This window comes from Apaloderma vittatum, unplaced genomic scaffold, assembly GCF_000703405.1.
Source record: "Apaloderma vittatum isolate BGI_N311 unplaced genomic scaffold, ASM70340v1 scaffold16159, whole genome shotgun sequence".
Lineage (NCBI taxonomy): Eukaryota > Metazoa > Chordata > Aves > Trogoniformes > Trogonidae > Apaloderma > Apaloderma vittatum.
In genome coordinates this window covers 4,795-27,231 of record NW_009733641.1, presented here as the reverse complement: position 1 = coordinate 27,231, position 22,437 = coordinate 4,795, and the positions used below count along the sequence as shown (strand labels likewise).

General features: G+C 39.9%; 2 protein-coding genes across 2 annotated transcripts in view; one reads left to right on the top strand and one right to left on the bottom strand.

The window, feature by feature from the left end:
- Positions 1-220: 220 nt before the first annotated feature.
- Positions 221-11,850, top strand: MAEL (maelstrom spermatogenic transposon silencer; the record flags this gene model as incomplete). The annotated part of the gene is made up of 11 exons (XM_009875991.1): positions 221-307; positions 2,150-2,252; positions 5,015-5,170; positions 5,721-5,762; positions 6,662-6,789; positions 7,659-7,713; positions 8,323-8,464; positions 9,586-9,648; positions 10,638-10,767; positions 11,027-11,105; positions 11,735-11,850. Coding segments are annotated over 11 exons (1,101 nt in total), but the record flags the coding sequence as incomplete, so codon positions are not given.
- A 9,888-nt stretch (positions 11,851-21,738) lies between these two features.
- GPA33 (glycoprotein A33 (transmembrane)) overlaps positions 21,739-22,437 on the bottom strand; it is a gene marked incomplete at its 5' end in the record, with an annotated part of 4,939 nt that continues 4,240 nt past the window's right edge. Inside the window, one exon of the mRNA XM_009875989.1 lies at positions 21,739-21,826. Coding sequence (XP_009874291.1) covers positions 21,739-21,826 — 88 coding nt within the window. The remainder of the gene's footprint in view (positions 21,827-22,437) is intronic.

Here is a 22,437-nt window from a genome sequence, read left to right as displayed (position 1 = left end):
TGAGAGCAGGTGCTTGCTCGCTGGGGGTTTTGAATCGAAACAGGTGGCTTCCCTAGGGGGAAGGCAAACTGGAAACGCTTTAGTCAGTCTTAGGAGTTGGTGGCTCTGGCCATTTCCTTTGGAAATGCCCAATTAATTTCTTAAGTGGAGTTTGTTGGTTTGCGGGACCGCTAGAAAAAAAGCAGTAAAAACCTTTTTTAACTGTTTGCTTTCCCTCAAGCTGCTGACAAAGGAGGAAAAGATGGTATACAGAGAGAGGACTCGGAAGTGCACTGAACAGAAAGGCTCTCAGAAAACAGTGGAAGAGGTAAATGCCAGGAAAGAGCTTCTTCAATATAACAAAATAAGAGGGAGAGTCAGTGGTGTTGGGGTTTGGTCAGCCCTGATGCCGTGGAAGATCACCTGCTCTCCACAGCCTCCCAAGGCTGTAGCTCCTGTGGTAATCCATACTGGTATGGAGATTATGCAGAAAGTTGTTCTCCTTTGAATTGAAGGTGGGAATATTGATGACCTCAGAGGTCTTTTCCAGCCTCAACAATTCTGTGATTCTGTGAATATTCTATGCCATTTTAAAACTGTCACAGCTTATACATTTGGGCGCTTTTACCAAGTAAAATGCAGTTTTCTAGCAACTTAGGTTTTTGTTAGACAGTACTTTACAGTGACTGACTTAAAATGTGTTGTTTGTTTTTTTTATTTATAGTGTTGTAAGTTGAGAAGACTTTGGGTCATAGGTTCATGTTGCTTTTGCTTCGTGGATGTCCTTAGTTTAGGTTGTTCTTATCTATTGGCCTGAAACCACATCTTAGACGCAGCTGATTTGGCATTCTTGAGTGACTGTGGGGTGGTCCAGGTCGATGAAATGTTGCAACCCCCACACAAGAAGAGTAATTACACTTTGCCATTATTTTTAGGTTGGTTTGATTACAGAGAGATAGTAATGTTATGGTGGAGGACAAAATTCAACAATATAGAAGGAAGCGGTTAGCTTAAGCTGAATGTGATTGTGGTCACAAATAGTGCTAAACAGAACTCTTCTACTGATTATTGAAAAAATATTTCTTTTCTTTTGCTTCTATCTGTCTTGCTCCCTTTCCCAGCAGTTTGGTTTCCTGAAGCATAGTTTGCATCAGAGGTTGAATTACGTGAGGTGTCAGAAAGCTTAATTTTATTCCAGTCTTGGTTAGCAGTGTAAAAACTTGAGTGTCAAAGCGAAGAGCCTGATTGAATAAATGGATAATACTGCATTTACTTCCTGCCATATTACTAGATATTGACTATGAATTGCTGGTGAGGGTAAGTTTTAGGACTTTAAAACACTTGCGTGATGCCAGAGAGAGTAGCAGAATGATTGTAGTTTAGAGTAACTAGTAAATCTGGATTAGTTGATTTGGTCTATCTAGCCTAGTAGGAAGATGTTAGGCAATGTTTTCTGGTTTTTGGGGACCTGCCTGTATAGGAAAGAGCTGCTTAAAACCTGATGATCATGTTATTTAGCAGGCTAGGGGTATGTAATTAATGAAGCTCCATTTTCATATATAATGGAGAGCTATGTGAAAGCTACAGCTAAGTCATAAATGGAGGCTTTTGTATTTCCTTCCACAAGCGGTAGCATTTTAGGAAGCTGTAATTAGGGAAAGGAATAATTGCTTTACCAAAATAAAGAAAATCATTCTTATTGTCTGTCAGTGAAAATCAGAAAGTGTGTATTTATGAGATTATATGTGATCTCAGTTTATTAATAGCCCCCATGTACAATGACAGTTGTACCACAGTTATTTTGTGTATTGAAGGGTTTTGGTCATCTTCTGCACTCACTCCAACACCTCGATATCTCTCTTATACTTTGTGTCTCTTATATTTTGTATGTTAAATTACATTTTGTAAATTTAGCTGCAGTTATTTTTGTCTGGAGTGACTTTACCAAGGTACTAAGATATGTATTTCTCTTCTTGATAGAAGAGAAATCTTGCCTTCCTGGTTTGCAAGTACACAAGCCCTTTTATATAACCTGCAGACTTGTGCCACCTAACCATAGCTGTTAGTGGATATTATGCTTTCCTCAGATATAAGGGGGTGAAGGACTTTATTGGGTGTTAGTAAACTCTGTTTTTTAAAAATTTTTTTTAACTTTCTCATCTTTTTCCAGATGAGTGATCCGGCTCATCCAGCTCCTGCTTATCCAACCACAAAGATGTTCAGTGTTACTTCTCTTCCAGATGCCTCTGCTATGTCTTGGAAGAATGATGAGGGTATAGTAATCTTTAAACAGTTGATCCTGGTAGATAAAAGCTTCCCCTTTATAGATATTCTGAATGGTACCTATACAAAGGTGTTTACTTTTGCTAATAGCCATCTGTGTCAACTGTTTGTTTGCTTTAAACTGCTGTGAAAAGGCCTTTTGTAATATAGAGGGAAGTCGGTGTAAATGTTGTGTCTGTCCTGGCTTGTCTCCCCCTCCTCCCTGAAATAATTTTATCTTCTGTTTTTTTTAGCTTGATGGAGTATAGCCACTAATAGTTTGTGTAATATTTAAAGTTTTTAAAGGAAAAGGTATTTCTTCAACTCCTCTGTTTATGATTTACAAGGCCTAATCCAAGTTCAGCATAAAAGAATCTTTGGACCAGTTCTAAGGGGTGAAGAGTTGTTAGATATCAAATTTCAAAATTTGTGTGGTAGAGGTACTAAATAAAACGATGACCTGTGCTCTTTGAAAGAGTCAAAGAAGGGATATGTACTTTGTCAGTGCTTCTTTAACATCCTGCCTTTGCTTCCTTCTTGAAAGAACTCTTGAAAACTAAACCTTTCTTATCTGTACCCTCTCTTCAGATGAGTGTCTTAATTAGAACTGAATAATGAACACATCTGTAGTCTCTTCCCCAGTGAATATTACATTATTCCGAAAAATGGTAAATGGTAGTGCTTACAGGATGAGTCACACAGGCAGTTGATACAAGCTGTATCTGATGTGTGGTTAAGTCTCAGCTCAAGCCTTTTACTTAACAAGTCTCTTGAACTATTTTCATGTTTTCCCGGTGTCCTGGTTTGAGCTAGACAGAACCAATTTTGTTCCGCGAATTTACTTTTCAGCTCAGTCTCTTCCAAGAGGCTGCACTTTCTGAAGTCAGCAGCATGTTTTCGCAGACAGTGCCGGCTAGAAGCAGTAATTCCTCATGTTTTCAGTTACTGCCAGGGACTGAAATGCAGAAAGGCTTATACTTGCTGCTGTAGTGACCAAGGTCACTGCTGGATCTTGTTGGGAGTTCTGGGAAGTTGCATCTGTGGGGAGAAATGGGCAGGACAAGTGATCAACAAAAGTATTCCATTCCATATATGTCATATTCAGTATAAAGTTGAGGGATCCACAGGGGTTAAGCACCTCTTTTCTCTTGCTCTGGTGGCCAGTGTCTGAGGAGGACTATGCCTTTTCTTCTGCCTTTGGTCCTGAGTTCCTGAATCCAGCTCCCCTCTGTCGCTGAGCCTGGGGCTTCCTCGGTGCCGCCTGCTCTGCAGCATCAGTGGGGATTGCTGTGGGGGGCCGCGGGGGGTAGTCGGATTCGATATCAGATTTGTATGTATTTGTAGATAGTTCATTATTTTAATTATTTCCTTGTTAGTACTTTTCTTGTTTTATTAAAGCTGTTATTAGTTTTCTTTTATGATCTGCAAGTCTCTCTGCCTCATTCCCTTTCCCTTTGGGGAGGGGTTAGAGAGCATCTGCCAGTGTTTGCTGGTTGGCCCAGCCCTAACCCTGGACACATGGTTATGGAGAGGCAGGAAAGAGAAGCTCCATAAAAAGGGTAATACCGGTTAGCATCCTCCCTGCCAGAGGTCGTGCTCCCCTGTCATTGTGATGCAAATTTAATCAGGCTGAGCATGATGACTTGAATGGACACAGTTGATCTTTAAACTGTATGAGAGGGATAGTGGTAAAGGATAATTGAGATGTGTTTTATGTTGCTGCTCCGTAATATTTCTCAGTAAAAGCCCTGCATGGTTCCCTGTAGCCATATGCGGTTTTTTTCGTAAGGAAAGAGGTTCAGACTCGGGTAGGAGAGGTGTCTTTCCTATGACCCTGCAGCTTGTAGAGTTTTAAGACTCATGTAAGAGAGCACCAGCATTCCAGCTTAGGACAGCTAAGTAGTGTTAAGTGCCATAAGGTCTGCCACACAGCGTTCTTTCTGTGTAGAAATGATTGTGCATCTCTCTTATTTAATAGAACAAGTAGGACTTTTTGATGAGGATCAGAATTTAAGGCTGAGGATTAAATAGCTACCTTAAGCTTCTGTGAGAACATTATGTGACATTCATGAAGAGAAGGGGTAAGGTGTACTGTGGAATATTTTTCATCATTGGATACTTTTAAAATTAGTAAGTGATAAATTTATTTCTTAACGTTTGCCTTGGGTATTTATGCCACTTTCTTTGGGAGCTCATTTAGCGAAGGAGAAGCAGTCCTTTTAATTAGCTGATTTCTTGTCTTGTCTTACCCAGAAGATTATTACCAGCTCATTTAACTTGTATAAGTTAGTGAACTGGGCTTGTGAGGATGCTTTGCAGCTATCAATTTATTTTTTTAAAAAATTTTTAACCTTTTTTTCCTAGAGGGTGAAGGCATCTATCATAAAAAGAGATAGTGGTTCCTCTTGGGTTTCAGGCTTCTTAATGTGGATCTGATTTTTTTTTTTTTAAATTGCTTTTATTTTTAATTTGTTTTTTCCCCTGATCTCTACACACAGTAACATCTATGGAGGATTTACCAGGACTACTGATATGCCTGACTTTTGCATAAGTATTAGTTACTTTGTCATTTCAGACACAGAGAAAGATCTGTGTGTTTCACTTGGCCATAACCCGACTTTACTGACTTGCATGATAAAACGTACTGAAGCTTTCACTGGATGAGGTGAGGCCAGGGTGGCTTTACTGTAACCTCTAGTGGTTACATGCTGAAAATTTGCGATTTTCTTGTTGTTGTTTTTGTGGTGTGGATTTTTCTTCTTTTTTCTTTCAGCTGTGATTGCAGATGTCTTCTACTTCCTGAACATTTTCAGCCATGGCAAGCTGCCACCCCCCTGTGAACAGCGCTTCCTTCCTTGCGAGATTGGGTGTGTCAAATACTCGCTGCAGGATGGCATCATGGCTGATTTCCATCACTTCATAGATCCAGGTGTGCTCCAAGGAAGGGACAGAAGTAGTTCCTCTTGCTCTGCGGTGAGAGGAAGACTTTCTGGTGTCACTCACTGCTGCCCAGAGTAGATTTCTGGTATTAAGACAGGTTTATTCTTTTGACTATTAAGTCGTTGGGCTTCTTCAGAAACCATCGGCACTGTTGTAGTATTTTAAGAGGTCTATTTAAGCACGAGAACTGCATGAAGCTTCAGAGAGGGTAGAATAGATGCTAAATGCAGGAGGACCTTCAGGTGTTTGTTCTTTATATTTTGTGCCGATGAAAGTTTGTCTTGATTGGATCTAAACGCACACACTATACAATATACTTTGTGTTTTACAATGCATATGACTGAAAATAACTTTTTCAAAAGTAGTTGTGCCACTTGTACAAGAGCACAAGAGAGGATGAAGCTGTTTCTTTCTGTAGAAACTATGGTGCATAATGGAGAGTTAAAGATCTGTCATTGTGGAGGTTGGATGATTGTTTTTTGGTTTTTTTTTTTCGTTTTTTTTTGCCTTTTCCCCTCACCTCTCCTACTCTTTTTCAGAAGAACCACCGTGTGGTTTTCGGTACCACTGCCAGGCTGCTAGTGAGTATCATTGGAGAAAAAAAATGGTGTGCAAAGGTGTACAGTTTTAAATTCAGGTTATCTGATCTGTATCCAAGTATTTTATAAGACTACATTTTTTTCCTTCTGTCAAGTTTCAGAGAGAAAGGAGTGACAGAACAGATACCTTTTCCTATGTTTGTACTCCCAAATGGCAGAGCACTTCACCCAAAATGGTTTTGCCAGTGGAAGTTATTTTTATTCTGCTTTCCTAGTTAATTCAATAATAACCAGAGTATGTTCTTCTTAAACGGGACGTCGTTGTATGGCTTTAAAGGCTTTCAAGCCTGTCTGAGCAGAGTGTCCTTCCCTTGATAGCACAGGGTAACTCGAAGATACTAGTTTGTATTTAAAAATCATAAGGGTTTTGCAGCTTTACATGTATCAACAAAGTTGGAGTATTTATACCATTGTTGTACCTGGCTTGGCCTGCCTTGTTTCCCTTGTGACTTTTAAGTAATGTTTATAGATTCCAGTTTGTTTCTATGAAGACACTTCCTCCTGTTGTGTACAGTGGGAACAAACTTGGCCCGTGTTTTCCTATGGCAAATACTTAGATAACGGCCTTTTAAAAGACGTAAGTGTGTATGTGTGTCCCTGCAGCCCAGACTCACCAGTCTTATGCTAAGGGAAGCAAGATTTTAATAGCTGTAATAGATTTTAATAAGATTTTAATAGATTTTAATGAGATTTTAATATTTTTAATAAGATTTTAATAGATTTTAATATCACACACATTGCCAGTACAGAAGAGGAGTTGTATGTGTTTGTGTACATATATGTATATAAAAAGATACGAAGGAGGGGAAAACTGTCATTTATGGATACAAGACTTCCCATAAGTTGGTTTGATTTTTTTGTTTTCTTCTTTTCCCCCTCAGGTGATGCCACTCATAAGATCCCTATGTCTGGATTTCCTCTTCCACGTACTTCTTACACAGTTGTCTTACAAGAACTACTTGACTTTGTCCAGCCAGTCACAGGTCTTCGGCCTCGCTTTCACTGCAGGGTATGGTCAAAGTCAATGTAAGATACTCTAAATCGAAACCCCACATTTCATTTCTGTTAGATGACAAAGGAGATACACACTGAGTAGGTTTTAGAGTGAAGTAAATCAGTGGGCAAAGACGCTCTGGAAAAAAGTTTCCCAGTTCCACACAGTAAGGAATGGCCCCTAGAAGCTGACGTTTTTATAAAGCAGAGACCTAATTTTCAGCCTCCTTATTTTCAGCCTGCGCTTGTCACTTGAGTCTGCTGATGAGCATTTCACTTGGTCTCTGATGCTGTTTTGACTTGGGTTAAAGGCTTTTAATCTTGACTTAAATTGATTGTGCTGAGTAATTGCCACACAATCCTGTTTTTCTAAGGGATGTTTGTACATTTTTCTGACTGTTTGCCAATGAGAATACCGTACACCTTGATTTTTACTAAAGTTTCGTTCACCAATGAACAAAGCAAAACATTAGGATTCAGAGGTGTTTAAGCTTTATGACAGCTATATCAGTTTTGATTCCGTTTGAGCCTTAAGTTAATCCTTAAAAAGGCAATGAGGGTCCAGATCTTGGACTCCATCTATAGATACAGAGCTCTGAAGAAATACATGTTGAAAAAACTGGGGGTACTTAATGGAGATACCCACAGTATGGGTTGACCTTTAACTCGTCTCCAAGCACCGGCCCAAGATTTCTTCTGGGTTTTGGTGGGAAAGCCTCCATGGCATTTGGTTTTTCTTCAAGATAATTTTCAGGAAGAGTGTACCTTCAGTCCCACAAACATTGAATTTTGTCTTGGAGGTGACTTTTTCAGATGTAGTCAGAAGTCTTGCAGATAACAATTATATGCTGTACTTTGATGTGACTGAATTTTTCTTTCCTCTAGTCTAGTGACAGATTCCAAGTTAACTGGTGTCTCAATCGAATGGCTAGCATAACAGGTGGGAAATGGATCGCTTTTGGCCTCCCCTCCCTCCCCAAGAATGAACAGTAATGTATCATGGGCAGCTCTATTTTTCTGAGACTGTTTGGGTCTCAAGGGTTTCATAAAAGCTAGTACTGATAGCTAGAACTGTTTTGAATGCTTCTTCCTCCTCTTTTCCTCCCCGGCAGTGACAGTGAAACAGGAGCAGGATCAGCTAGCTGGCTGTTGAGCACATCTGTAGAGTAACTGCTGCCCAGGTAGATTTCTGGCCTTAAGACAGGTTTATTGCTCAGCCAGTTACAGGAGCACTAGAGGCAGTGAGGTGATGGGGGCAGTGAGCATGTGGTAACACCGTAGGGGAAAACTAACAGCTTCTGAGGAGAGATAGCCAGCAAGTAGGATGCATAGTTACTGAGGTTGAGAGAATTATGGGAATATAGGATGATCTACTTTGCCAGGAAGCCAGATTTTATTAGAACCACTGGTGGAATAACCTAAGGTTTACAAGAGCTTTGATGCTCTGCTGAAAGGTTGGACAGGGAGCAGGGACTGACTGAGAAGTGAGCTGAGCAGAAAATACGCTGCGTCTTCCGTTCTCCTGACCTGAATTTTCTCTGAGCTGTAGGCATTGAGAGCCAGCTGGAGCTTCTTGCTGTAGAAGACCTGATAGTAGAACTGTACTGGAAAAAATACCAAAAGGAGCTGTCCAAGACTTGGGTGTGTAGAGAACTGGATGGTGTCCTGTGGGACTTCTCAAGTAATACCAGGTGTGTTGGATTCTTTGTGGAAATCTGTGTTAGGGCACGCTGATACATTGATGCCGTACAAACAGCTTGTGTGCTGCTAGGCTGGAACGTTTTGCAAGCCACCTCATCAGAAATGCTTCGTGTCTCATCGTGAGTACAACTGAAAATGAAAAATACTTTCCCAAAAGAAGTGTAAGGATAGATGACTTTTTAATGCTGAGTCCAAGGTCTAATTTAAGGGAGGAGGTAGAAGGGGGGAATAAAGTATGTTGTGGTGTTTAACTGGAAATGACACAAGCGAGAAGGTTCAGACTCTTAAAAGTGTGATTTGGGTGCAGCCTGTCACTGCACATCAAAAGCCTCGTGCTGCTACTGTGATGAGGGACAAAGTATGTTTGCCAGTGATATAAATAAAACTTCCAAGCGTAAGCATTAAGCTAGATCCTAGATCCTATCTTTTTTTCCTCTGGAATGAGTGTTCTTTATTACATATCTGAAATCCTGTTTACTTCATAGGATTTTTTCCTTCCTCCTGCTCTGCCCTGTGACTTGAATGGTAAAGCTTTTCCTGCTTTCACATTCTTCTGCTATTTTAAGAAAGACCCAATAATTCGATCATAAATTTTAGGAGATCTTTTAAAAGATATTCTTGGAAATCTGTTTACAGTATGAATTTTAGGATCCATAGGATGGATAACTGTCACTTAATCTTCAGGCAGTTTTCCATTTCCATGAGTATATTTACACTGGTGAGAGACCTTAACAAGAATGGAAAATTTACTTTAAAATACACATTTGGGGAGGAAAGTGGGGATACTTATTCTAAGAGGGACTATTTCACATTAACAGGAAACTTGAAATTTAAATTCCATTTGTTGCTACAAGAGTCTCTTTTCTGCTTTTACCCTCCCTCGGCATGAGGTAGGTTACCTGTTAGCACACCTTTTAACTCTACATAAACCACTTAGAGCTTAGTTACTGAATGCTAGTCCTGTGTGAAATTTTAAAGGTACTCCATGGTCACTGAGGCAAAAAGGGAACATCTTCACTATTTGTTCCTGATCCTTCTGACCAGACCAGCAACTCATGTTGATTAACGATCTCAGTGTTTCTAAAATAAGCCTGAATTTCATTTCATGTAGGTGCAAGTGGCATGAAGAGAACGAAATAGTCCACTGTGCTTTGGCGTCCTGTAAGAAAGTTGCGTGAGTATGGCTAAGGAGTTATTCCCAGTATGATGAGCTTTGTTATAAACACATTTTTAGCTCTGTCTTCTGTGACTGCCTGGAGTGCTGTAGTCCTAGATCCCAACTTCTATTTATTCCCTGTACTCCCAAGATTTTATTCTGTTTAACTTTGTTTATATGGCTTAGAGGTATGCTCTGAGTATTAGCATTTAGATGCAATGCAGTTTCTGTGATAGTAATGTCTGTCACTCTACAATCATCCTTTCACTAGCTCCACTTACTACTGAAAAGTTCAGAGAAGTGTTAACTGCAGAAGGATTCACTCTTTCTTTTCAGAGATTTATAATACCTGCATTTGGTGAGAAATCCACAGTATCTTCCCGCTCCGTCCCCGTGTGTTGCCTGGTCTAGTCGAGAGGTGGCGTCCCTGCCCATGACAGGGAGGTTGGACTGGATGATCTCTAAGGTCCCTTCCAGCCTAGGCCATTCTATGATTGTATTCCAGTTATCTCTACTGTGGAAACTCACACTGCCTTTATATATAATGTAGATACATAAGATTCTATAATCTTTTTGGTGTGGGGAAAGGGAAAGTAAATAGTTGGGAAACAAGGGAATGCCATTTAAGATCTCAGTCAGTAGTAGTAGCAGAGTTCTCAGAGATAATAATGAATAGTCTTTCATTCAGAAAACTCCTGTTCCATCCTGCTGTGCCTTTCAACAAAAAAACGTGGCTTTTCACAATTCTGAGTGGCTGTATTTGATAGTGTGGAGAAGCAGTTGTTTTAATTTCGTGCATAGGGAGCTGGTGGTGTTGGAAGGGTGCGAGGTAGCTGCTTAGTGCTGTGATGATGTCCTTCTGCCCTCTGCCATCTGCTCTGCATCTCCCAGTCTGCGGTTGCTTTCGTTTACCAGCTGAAGTACTAAAAATGCCATGCTGCCATACTTGAATGTTGCAGCTCTCTTGCCCAAACTTTTGTTGTTTAGTTTTTTTTTTCTTGCTCTAGTTACTGCATCAGTAAATCTCTGGCTGGTGTGTATGGAGTCCCATTGACAGCAGCTCACCTGCCTATTCAAGACTTGAATTATGGTGGAAGCACAAATAAGATGGTGGTACTGGATGCTGAGCGTTTTCAGGTCAGATTCTTTAAACTGATCTCCTGTTTTATTGCTTGGTGACTCAAGTATTCAAACTTGGCCAATTTCATGTTTGCTATTTTCTCTTTGAATGCTGTCTTTTATGGCATACATTGGGCAGACTGATAAACGAAAACTAATCTCAGGCTGGGTAATTTCTTGTGATTTTTGAACATCATTTGTAGGTTTCATACATGGATGCATACACTGCATTTTAGAAGACACATACATTATTTTGAATATTTATTTCTTCATACAGAAAATGAAGGCTGAGCATTCTGGATGTGAGAGACATTTTGCTTCTCCAAGTCAGGATCAAGAGCGTGTCCCTTCTAATTGTGAGTTTGAAACTTTCACGTTTGTAAGGTGAAAAAGGTATTTAAACTTAATCCGGCTGCTGCTTTTTCTAATTTCTGGGCTTAGATGTTGCCTGTCGGTGACATAAAGCTCAGACATCTCTGTGTGAGGTACACTTGTTACTGCATATGTATTGTGCTGAATTTCTGAAGACATAAAAAGAACTGCCCTTTTCTTACTGGACACTTACGGTCAAAAAAATCTCTAAAAATTCAGGTTTTTTGCTTTCTGATTTATAACGTTCATTTTTTCTGCTACATGAAGTTTGTTCTCGTATGCTTAGGTGATTTGGGGCAGGGCTATCTTTAAAGTACTCTTCTTGCTCTTAAGGAACAGAGGCAAGTTTGCAAGACAAGCAACTAAGAATTCTGAGTTTGCAGCTTATTTTCTTGCATGTAAAATACATGCTGAATTAATCTGTAAAACTGTTCTGATCATAAATCTTGAGATCTTATGGTGTTGGTGTTTATAAAGGACACAACCCTTGTCTTTTACTTCTTGTATTAGAGCTATTGAATAGGTTCATGTCCACAGCATACGAAGAACAGTTCATTAAATTATGCAAGCTTTAAAGGCTGTTCTGATTTGCAAACTGCATTTAATTTAATAGGTGATCCTCCAAGTGGTGTGAAGACTTCCCTTTTTGGAACAAGTACTATGAGAGGAAGAGGAGTTACTCGGTTGATAAAAAGTGCATCTGAACTATCCAAGTCTTCCAGTAACTGAAAATCTTTTTTATATCCAGGACAGCTGTAAATCCTAATTCTTCTTGTTTTCCCTAAGATAACCAGCAGTTTCTCCAGACTGCACTTTTTCATCTTATGTGCAACCCTTGACAGCTCAAGCTCTTGTTAGAATGATAAAACTGTTGACTGAATTTAAAGAAGATGAAAATCTTGTTTGTTATCTACAGAAGAATGTATTTTGAAGGGACCTGACAGCCACATTCTCCCTTTAAAAATACATGCCGTACTAGTTCTGTTTCTTAGTGGATGGAGTGTAAATATCAAAATTGAGTAGTCAATATAATTGAATTTGAAGAATCCTTTAGTGGCCAGTGTGACTTTATAAACAAGTGCTTTATTTCTTCTTAATAACCTCCTTCCCCTCTTCTGCATGTGGAAGGTAGAATTTCAGTGTATGCAGTCTCTTCTCCCAAAAACTGATGGAGGAGTAAAGGTTTAGCAGCCTCAAAGGTTTTCTGTAACCTCTCAGTTCTAGCTGAGGAAGTCTGGTTTTTTTTGTCTTGATTTCTTCTATGAATCTCTACAAAGAAATGTGGTGGCAAATGTAACCATTTATTAATGTTCTTTTAGAGGCACAGGCTATCTACATGAGGATCAAGTACAATGGAGATATTTTTTTCCATTTGCATCAGTTTTCTGTTTAAAAAAATGTATATTCCTCAAACTTACAGACTGTGGAGGAATGTAGATGTTGGAGTGGTGGTGTGGGGGTTTTTTTGAAAATAATATAAAATTTGAACTGGTGCATTAATATGTAGTTATAATTTCACAAGTTTAGTGAGGCTCAGTAGATACCAGTCACAGTTATTTGAGGGCACATGAAAACAAGGGCACAGACCGTCTGACATATCATTATGAAGTTAGATGCTCTGTCTTATGGAGGTACAAGTCCCCCCCAAAAGTTGTTTGACTGAACCTTCTCCTTAGTTCACATGTCTTAAAGCAGCTGGTTCTCAGGCATAAGAGCTTTTTTTCTCGTTATTTGTTTCTACATTTTGTTCCAGCAGAGGTCCAGTTATGAAACACTATTTCCATAGCAACTAGCTGCGAGAAGATTAGTTATTTTATTCCTTGCAGGAACTGAACCTCAAAATTAGGTAGTTCATTCTTTTGAATAATAGGAAAAACCAACCAACCAAAGGGAACCCAAATCCCAACCCAAATAAGAGGTCAACACATTTATGAGTAAACTTGAGCGTGCTCATCCATATGTCAAAAAAAGCCGATTGCTCGTTTAGTTGTAAACCTGTAACAGTTGCTGTAAAGGCCACTTGAGGCCCTTCTGGTGTTGCATTGAACCCTTTTGATGTCTGTTACCTAACAGTTTGCTTATCACTGAATTTTCCTGAATGATTCTGTATTTCCTTCCTTTGAGGCTGTTGTTCTACCTGCTAAATTTCACCAAATAAGGAACAATAAAGCCCTAAGACTGAGATTTACCAGTGAAGAATCTGGAAATGGTAATGGAATAAGGGTGTGTGTTTAGTAGTGGTAAAGGCTTCTGTGCGTTGGAATAGAGTTGATCGAGTTTTTAAGTTTCTTAACTGACAGCCATTACTGCATTGATATTTCAAAATATACAGAACTACAGTCTTTGAATTGTTTTCAGATTTCAGTGTTGCCAGTAGAAGTTTCATGAGAAGAGAATTCATTATTGTTAAAATATTTGTTCAGTATCAGTGTAACTACACAACTCTCAGAGCATTTGTTGCTATACTTAAGGTATTGCATATCTTTAAGACTGAGATAAAGCATCTGAGTGGACATGGAGAAATAAAGAGTTAGGGTTCCATGGAATGTCTGTACCCTATCACCTGCAACTTAAAATAATGCATAAGCTGTAGAACACCTAGTTACATACTGTAGGCAGTGGCAGTTATAGGGTAGTAACTGTCTTATTGTAATAGCCAAGTTTTTGGGTTTTTTTGTTTTGTGGTGAAAACCATAAGTTATGTATAATGAGAATGAGTACACAAACCTGAAGTGGCCCATTTAATGCTATTATTCTGCCTATATTGAGGGGGATTCTTAACAGTTTTTGGAGGATGATAGAAAATCCTTTAATTTTGAAGCTCTGCTTTCCTGGCTGTTCTGCAATTTGAAACTCTAATTTCTTGGGAAAAAAAAATTCTGCTTAATAAGCACAATGCAGTAATGAATCTCTCCTTTAATGATTCTCTCCTATAAGTAAAGGTAATGGAAAGATGGTGACTTACAACCCTAGCACGCTTGTTCAGTGCAAGAAATAGTACTGGTATCCAAACTGGAACAGAATTCCCCCCTATTTGTGTGACAATTCTCAAAGGGCAATAAAACCAAGTAAAGGTGGAATGGCTCTTGGGCAGAGTTTGAGTAATGCATCCTGGGAGCTTTAAGCATGTACTTTCCACATGGTAAAACTAACAGTAGCTCGATATTCTCTGCATGTGATATATTGGTTCCATGCAAATTTAAACTAAAGAGTTGATTTTTTTAAAGGAGAGGTCTAACAGATTCTATCAGACCTGACTTTCTATCCTCCTATTAGTGTAGCTTACTCGATCCCGTAACAGTAATGGGTGAAAGTCATCCTGGTTTTGCATACAAATTAGGAAGTTAATATGTATTTTTGTTCTTGTTATTCAAATAGTAGATGAACTGTTGAATTATGTGTTACTGCTCTCTACTGTAAAGGTTTTGGCTGGGGGAACTGTTGTCTGAAGGTCTTGGTAACACAATAGCCTGTGTTGTCTGACAACAGTACATTAGCCTGTAGTCATGTTCTTTCACCTTCTGAGTATGTAACTGATACTGAAAAAATAAAGCATGTTTATGTAGAACAAGCAGCAGTTACTGCTTCTGTGTAGTTGAAGTAATCGATTTGACTTAGTTGTGCATTTCTGGCTTGTCCACTTTCTCCTTTCAATAAACTATAGAAGCTAGATATACACAAGAAGTTCCTATTTGACCACTGTCTCTTCTGAAGCTATGGATATTCTTAATACTGCATTGTACTCTGATTTAGCAGAAATTGTCTCTTAAATATATATATACACATATATACTGTAGATACAATAATAGCTGGTATTGGTGTCTTCAGTTTGAATTTGTTTTGGAATGCTGATCTTACCAGTAAAGATCAAAGCAAAGAAAGCATTCAGTCCCTTAACCTTCTCCTTGACCTTTATGACCAACTCCTTGCTCCAGATGCCCCACTGAAATCCAACTTGTTGCCCTTTATTTGCTTCACTGAATTTAGCTTTGCATGGGCTTTGATTGATTGATTTATTTATTTATTTATTTATTTAGCCCTAATCGCGTACCTGCAGACTCATACAGCATTTCTCCCAGATGGCTTGTCCCTGCTGCTACTTTCCTCTATGTTTCCTGTTTATGGGTGAATTTTGTCAGAAGCTCTTTGGGTCAGCCTCTGCTTGTTTTCCTGTTTACCTTGGAGGAGTTGATACTTGAAAAACCAACATGCTCACCTGAACCTCTCTTCTCTTCAGGACCATATGCCATGGGATTCTTCCAAGCAGATCTCTGAACAAGGCCAAACGTTGGTCTCCTATGGTCCAGGGTTGTGATCCTCCTTTTTACTTTTTTTTCCCCCTTCCTCTTAGGATCCCAAACTCTGCTATCGCATGATTACTGAAGCTAAGTTTGCCCCCCAGCCTTTACATCCCCGACCAGTTATTTCTTGTTTGTAAGTATGAGGTCCAGCAGAGAGCGCCTCTCCTCCTTGGCTCCTCAGTCACTTGTATGGGGAGTGTCAGGCTTCTTCCAGTTGTCTGAAGAAGACCATGTGTGCTTCCTTCGGATAAGGCTGTTGGCTGCAGTCGTCTGCTAGAATGTCACCAGGGTTGGGCTGTGGTCTGTATCTAACCCAGGAGCTACTGACCAGCTTGTTGTCTGTGCCCAGGCGAGCTGTGTGCATTCCAGCTGCTCTCTCACATAATGAACAACTGTCCCTTCTGCCCTCCCAAGTGTGAGAAAACAAGCTGGACAGTAAGTGGGGTGTGGGAGGGGAGCCCAAGAATCTCTTAATTCGTGAGGTCTGGATGCTCAACACGTGCCAGTTTCAGAATCTGCATTATAACAAATTATCAGAGAATGCTTGCTGTGTCTTAAGTAAGATTCATCTTTATCACCTCTTTAGAAATACCTCAGTCATCAATATCTTTAAAGATAGAAGGCAGGCGGTAATTTGGTGGGGGCTTTCAGGGGGTGGGCATGTCAAATACCAGGTGTTGGATTTTGCTGGTCAGGTGCCTGTCAGACTGGAGGAAGCCGTGCTGTGGTCCTTGGTCATATAGATGTCACAGCTGATATTCCTTCCGCTGGGTGCATTCTTTGCCAGCTACGTAGTGTGAGGTCTGTGCTGAGTCATACCCAAATAGAAAACCACCTTCCATTTCAGGGACTCTGGCTTGCGCCACCACGGTCAGATAGTGGTGTGCTGAAGGTCTTCCAAGTAAAAATTTGCGTTCGGGGAATGAAAAACCTTGTATTCAAAGAAGACTCGTCTGGATTCCCTTGCAGAATACCTGTAGCTTTCTGTTTCTGGTACCTTTTTAAAAAAGCTGCATAATTAACACAGAAGGACTGTGCTTTTTGAACTGTTAGTTGAATTTAAACATGCTAATGCTTTTCCTAAAAGTTAGGCGACACAAGTATATGTGTGAATCAGAGATTTTTAATTTCTGGTTGATGGACAGAGGTGTATGCAGCTGACTGCAAAGGTTTTGGCAGGTTAAATGCACTGTAGTGGGGCAGGGGAGTAACAATATTATCTAGTCTTTGCCCTCTTGATGTCTTCTGCAGGATTATCGTCCCTCACTTTCAACCTAGAATGAGCTCCAAAGTGATTTTTATTGCAAAGATTCAGTAAAATTAAGAAATTGACAAACACTTGCATTAGTCTAACCTTGTATTGTCTCTGTTCCTTTACTTTTCCTTGGTTCTGTCTTAGAAGCTCCCACAAGCTTCTCTATTTACCATTTTCAAACAATTCCCCTCACTCCCTAGCGAGCAAGTGAAATGTAGGAGAGAGAAGTTCCAAATTCCCTTATGTTGGACTATAATAAATTTAGTACTGGTTCCAACGCATCCAGAGTTAATCTTGATGGTTTGCTCATTGTACTGTGAACTTCTTCAGAGAGAAAGCTGCCTTGGTGCCTTTCCTGCAACAGATGATACAAATAAATAGGAAAGTACTGCTGTTACTCTAGCAACAAGAATTGTGAGATAATTAACTCTTGTCTGTCTGAGTTCTGAATTGTGCACTGTACTGAATCTTAAAATAAGTAGTGGCAGTGCTGGCTTCTGTGTCTTTTAATACTGGAAATATTTCTCAAAATCCTGAGAAGGGTGAGGAGGGCAATGAGAGCAGACCTTGGGGGTTATGTGGGAAAGAGGTAGGGGGGGAATCCTTGCAGGGTGGCTCTGAAGTTCATTAAGGTTGGTAGCAGAAAGAAGAGTGAGACGGGGATCGGTTGGGAGTTCCAGACTCAAACAAATCCATAGAGCCTGTGTCTGAGGAAGCTGCCCGATACCTTTGCGAGGCTGTTCTCTCACCTTTGAAATGTCACAAAGAGCACAGAAGGTCCACAGCAATGTCAGGCAAATGTTGCAGCTATCTGCCTAAAGGGTAGTCTAGGAAACTAGACTGCTTGGCTGCTTGGCTTCACTGGACTGCTTGGAAAAATCATGGAGTGAGCCCTCTTGGAACACGTTTTGGGGTATGTGAAGGAGAGAGACTGGAAACAGCGTGGATTTGCCAGGGCTAAATCGTGCTTGGCTGGCCTGGTTGCTTTCCATGGTAGGTTTGTGAATAAAGGAAAAACAGTTCGTGGTCAGCAGCGACTTCAGCAAGGTTTTCGGTGTGCAGATCTTCACAGGATACTTGTACCCAAGTTGGGACATTACAGTCTAGATGGGTAAACAACCAGATGGATAAAACTTGGTCGTACTCTACGTGGAGGATAGTAACAAGTGGGGTACTGGAGAGTTTTATCCTATGGCCTGTTTAGTATATTTAGCCTTGTTTGGAGGTGATGGAGTGCACTCTTGCCTGCAGAAAACGCCAGATTTGGGAGATCAGCTGATACACTTGAGGGCAGGACTGTTGCACACAGGGACCTAAACAGGCTGGAGGAGCAGGCTAATAGGAACTTTATGCAATGCAGTGAAGTCCTGTGCCTGGAAAGGAAAAACCTTTTCCAGCAGTACAGTCAGAGCTGGCAGGAGAGCAACTTTGCCGAGATGAAAGAAAGCCGAAATGAAGAAGAGAACAAAAAAGAATAAAATAAAAAAATGGGGAAATCCAGAAGGTGAAATGGGAACAAGGATGTTGATGAGAGTAACTTGCCTTGCAGGGTATCAAAGGACTGGGAGTCCTGACTCCTCCTTATCTTCATGCTACTTCTGCATTGTGGTGATATGTGTCTCCACTCAGGTGGTCATTTAACTTTTATTCTGTCACTCATAAATGGCAGATTTGCTTTCAGTAGGCCTTTGAGTTCCTTGGATGAGAAGGGCCTAGAGAGGAATAAATTTTAAAAGCTAAGTGGCTGATAATAGAAATAAATAATGAACTGTTTTTTCCTCAGTAAGCTGTGAAGTGTATTGCCTTCAGAATGTTGGAAGCAAGTAAAAATATTAATGTGAATGGAAGCAATTAAAGCTGGGGGGCGAAGGAGCAGTGTACTGGGGAGACATTCCTCCCCTTTCAATGCAAGAGGGAAATGTCATATAGTTCTGGTTAATGAATTGCTTTGAGCAGTGGAGGCTGAACAGTTTTTCAAATTGCATGCAAAATTTCTCTCTTGCCTACTTTTTACTGGGTTGCTAGGCTGATGGAGTGGGCTTCTTTGCTTACTTCATGTGCTTCGTTATTGAGCAAACGGCTTGAGTTAGTGTCAGAAGGAAAGCCAGGTAATTTTTAAATAATGTCTTGGTATGCTGACCAAAACAAATCTTGTTAAGTGATGACGTGTCAAAATCCTACTGCAGTGTCGTTCCACTTAGGGTAGCAGGTCTTAGCAGTCCTGCAGATGATGGGGAAAATGGTTTTGTGAGGGGTTAAATCTTTGTGTTCTGGTTCTTCCTGTCTGTGCACAGGTAAAGCTCTACCTGTGTATTCTTCCATGTGAAAGCTGAATGTAACTAAACAGTAATCTGCTATAGGCTGTGTAAAGGGTAAAGCAGTAATTTGTTTTTCTGCCTGGTCATTCATTTGCTGCGTATTTTCCACCTTTTGAGGGAAGTGGGTATTGAAGTTGGGTGTACATACATTAATTCTTGGGAACTAAGTAAATATTGCTAGCTTTCCTCATCTTTCCTGCAAAATTTGTTAGTGCTTCTTTAATTTAATTTAAAGTTTTAAGTATACTACAAGCTCTTGGAGTTATTCCTGTGTCAAAAGACATACAAGACACACAAGTAATTAATTCAGTCACAGGAAAACCTTAGAGTAAGATAGGGATTTTGAATAAATGTATTTCTGGCTGACTGATTTTAACAAATTGATGGAAGAAAAATACACATAGCATTCTGATAAAAGCACAACTTCCAACATGTAGTCTTATTTAACAAAAAAGAAAAAAAAAGAAGCCAAAAAATGTATCTTGACCATCTCTCTATGTGCTGTTGCTTAGTTTATTTCCCAGGGTAGAGTGGAGCTTAGCATTGCAGAATGTAAGTAGTTCTGCGTTAATAGTTGTCAGGTTTGACTCTCTTGCTTTTCCCCTGCTAGTTCTTATGGAAACTGCTTACAGAGAATTGAATGCATGGGTTTGGGAGCCATTATGTAATTGCTTCTGTATTCTGTGGCTGTTTCCTTCAGGTAACTTAATGTAGATTTGCTAATCTGCATTTTTCTTTATGGTTAAAATGACCAACGTGCAAATGTTACTTCAGGACTTGAGCTGACAAGCAGCAGTTAAGCTTCATTATCCTAAGAGTGAAGAGTATGGGATAGGTGACACAATGTTAAAATGATTTAGAGGCCAGAGCTAGCTTCTGGCCATAAATACTTCTGATAATTGTCAAGTCCTTTTGCTGGACTTTTCAGTTAAGATCTTAGAGAAAACATGCTGTTATCCCTCGGCAGAAGCCCTCTTCAGCCCCAGCGCAGAGGTGTTTGGCAGGGATAGAGTGCTGGCTAATGCCTGTAACATTTATAAAAGAAATAGCTTTTGTTTCACAGTAAAAAAATGGTTACAATGCTAATTAGATAATTCATGCTATATTTGCTTGTAACCAAACAGAATAAAATACGTATCAGCTCTGTTTCTGAGCTATACACTTCATGGTTTTTTTCTGCCTTCAGCTTCTGTGTGCAAAATTCTTTTTTAGTCATCCATTTTTGCAATGTTTTGTCATGCGTCTAAACTAAGCAGAGGAGTAGGACCTCTGAATATCTCGCTGAGTTGCGTTTTGGGTTGTTCGTTGCCAGAGAGATTTGAGGTTGTGTGTACTTTGTAAAGAACTCAGGTCGTTGGTCTTTGTGGTTGTCATTAGTACAAACGAATAATTATATTTTAAGCACAATGTAAAACAAAGGCAGCCAGAATAACAGTTCTGGTAGTCTCATTTGTATAGTTCAAAATCTAGAAAATGCTGACCATGTGTAGTACCATAGCTAGTTCCTTTTGAAAGATGTGGTTTATATTTTTGTTACAGATTCAGAAGTAACTGCTTAGGGGCAAAGGGTATGTGGGAGGCGTTGCAGTAAGTTTGTGAAACTGCTGAAGTCAAAGATGCAATAGAGAGCTTTGAAAGGATAAATGTTGTCGTGTAAGTAATTTATTGGGCATGTCTCTTGATAAAAAAAACAAAACCAAACAAACCGCCAACAAACAAACCAAACAGCTCTTAATTGGCTTTAATACCATATCAACAGTCTTCTGGATGAAAACAGTCCGTTCTCTTCCAAAGATAAGATACTAGTGAGGGAGTTCTCTCCACATTTGCACTCGTTTTGTACATACAGTGCTTCTAACTAAATCGTTACAATTTTGAGTAAAAAGGTTCTTTTTCTCCTTCCCCCTCTCTCTTTTTTGTTAAAGATGTACTTGCTATCTACATGCTCTCCCAATGTAATTTTCTTCAGCAGCAGCAGCAGCAGGACCAGTGGACTATTTCTGACTTGCCCATCCAACAATGCAATGAAAATTAGTATTTAGGAACTCTCTGACCTGGGACTACTAAGTTCAGCATCTGACAGTATACAGGCTACTAGACTGTTTCTAGATCTTAACAGCTGCCAATTACAAATCCATCTCACTTCTTACCTTATCTTAACAAAGCATGTTGTTCAAAACAGGAGACTTTCATTGGTCATTTTTGATTTTTTCCCCCCCCATATTTTTATTTGTATGTGCATATATTATATATACAAAGAACACAATAAAATATCCCTAAAAATTGGCTTGCTTCAGTCTGCATAAAATAATTTCTGTATTAGGCAATGCTGTAAACTGTGACATTTATGTAACACCATAAACAAGACCACCCTTCCTGGATAGCTTGCAGTTGGTGACGTTGAAACCTTCTGTGGATCTCGGGATGCAGAGGAAGCTCTGTCCTCCAAACAGACCTGACTGACATCTTTTTTCAGAAAGTGGGAAGTCTAGAAGACTGGTTATTTTTGGATGACTGGGTGAAACGGTGCCTCACATGCGTTTTACTGCTATGGGCATATATATTAATACTCAGTGTATGTTAGGCTCTTCTTTCCAGGGAGACAAGGATATTCTCTCCCAGAACTTCAAGGCAGAGCCATTAGATTTCATCTCATTATTTCACAAAGCTGCCTTGCAGTAAGAAAGAGGGGTTGTTTTCTTTTCTACATCTTGAGGGTGGTGTTTGCCTCCCACTTCTTTCTTCATTCATCTCCAACATTGTCCTCATCCTTTGCTCTCTCATTAGTGTCAAGCGTCTCGTTAGAGGGTTCGTTTCTGTCTTCTCGCTCCCTAAAACATTATTCCAGAGTAGAGAAATTAATTAAAACCAGCTAGAAATTTTACTGAGATTTTGTGTTAGAATGGTTTTAGATTGCTCTAAGCTGACCTGGAAGCGTACCAAACTCAACTCCATAAAGGAAGTCTTGCTGGTGATGCAAGAGGTGTGTGAGTTACCTTTTTTTCCATAGCGTCTGTGTGGAGGAAGGGTAACTGGTGTATCTTTTCTCATCCTACTTTGCTTCCAATGTTCTATTTCCATCATGAGAATAAACAAAAAGTTTTTTGGAGTGGTAATTCTGAATACAGAGCCTCATGATGATTTAGACTAGCAAGGACAGAAGCAGCTATTACAGACTCAGGGAAGTGAGAAACAGGCTGGACCTTGCTTATCAAGTAGCTTACTTGATTGACTTGGGCTTGCTAATTCAGTGCCAAGCTTTGAATGTTTGGGTTCTACCCCAGAGATCACAAAGCTGTCTGGTAACACTGAGCGTATTCTCTAAGAAGAGATGGGAACCACTAGGGTGGAAACTGAAAGAAGAAAGCAATGTGTGCTTTCTTTGCTATCTCTTCCCCCCTCCCCCGTGCATTCTACTCTGTATCTGGATGCCAGAGGGAGG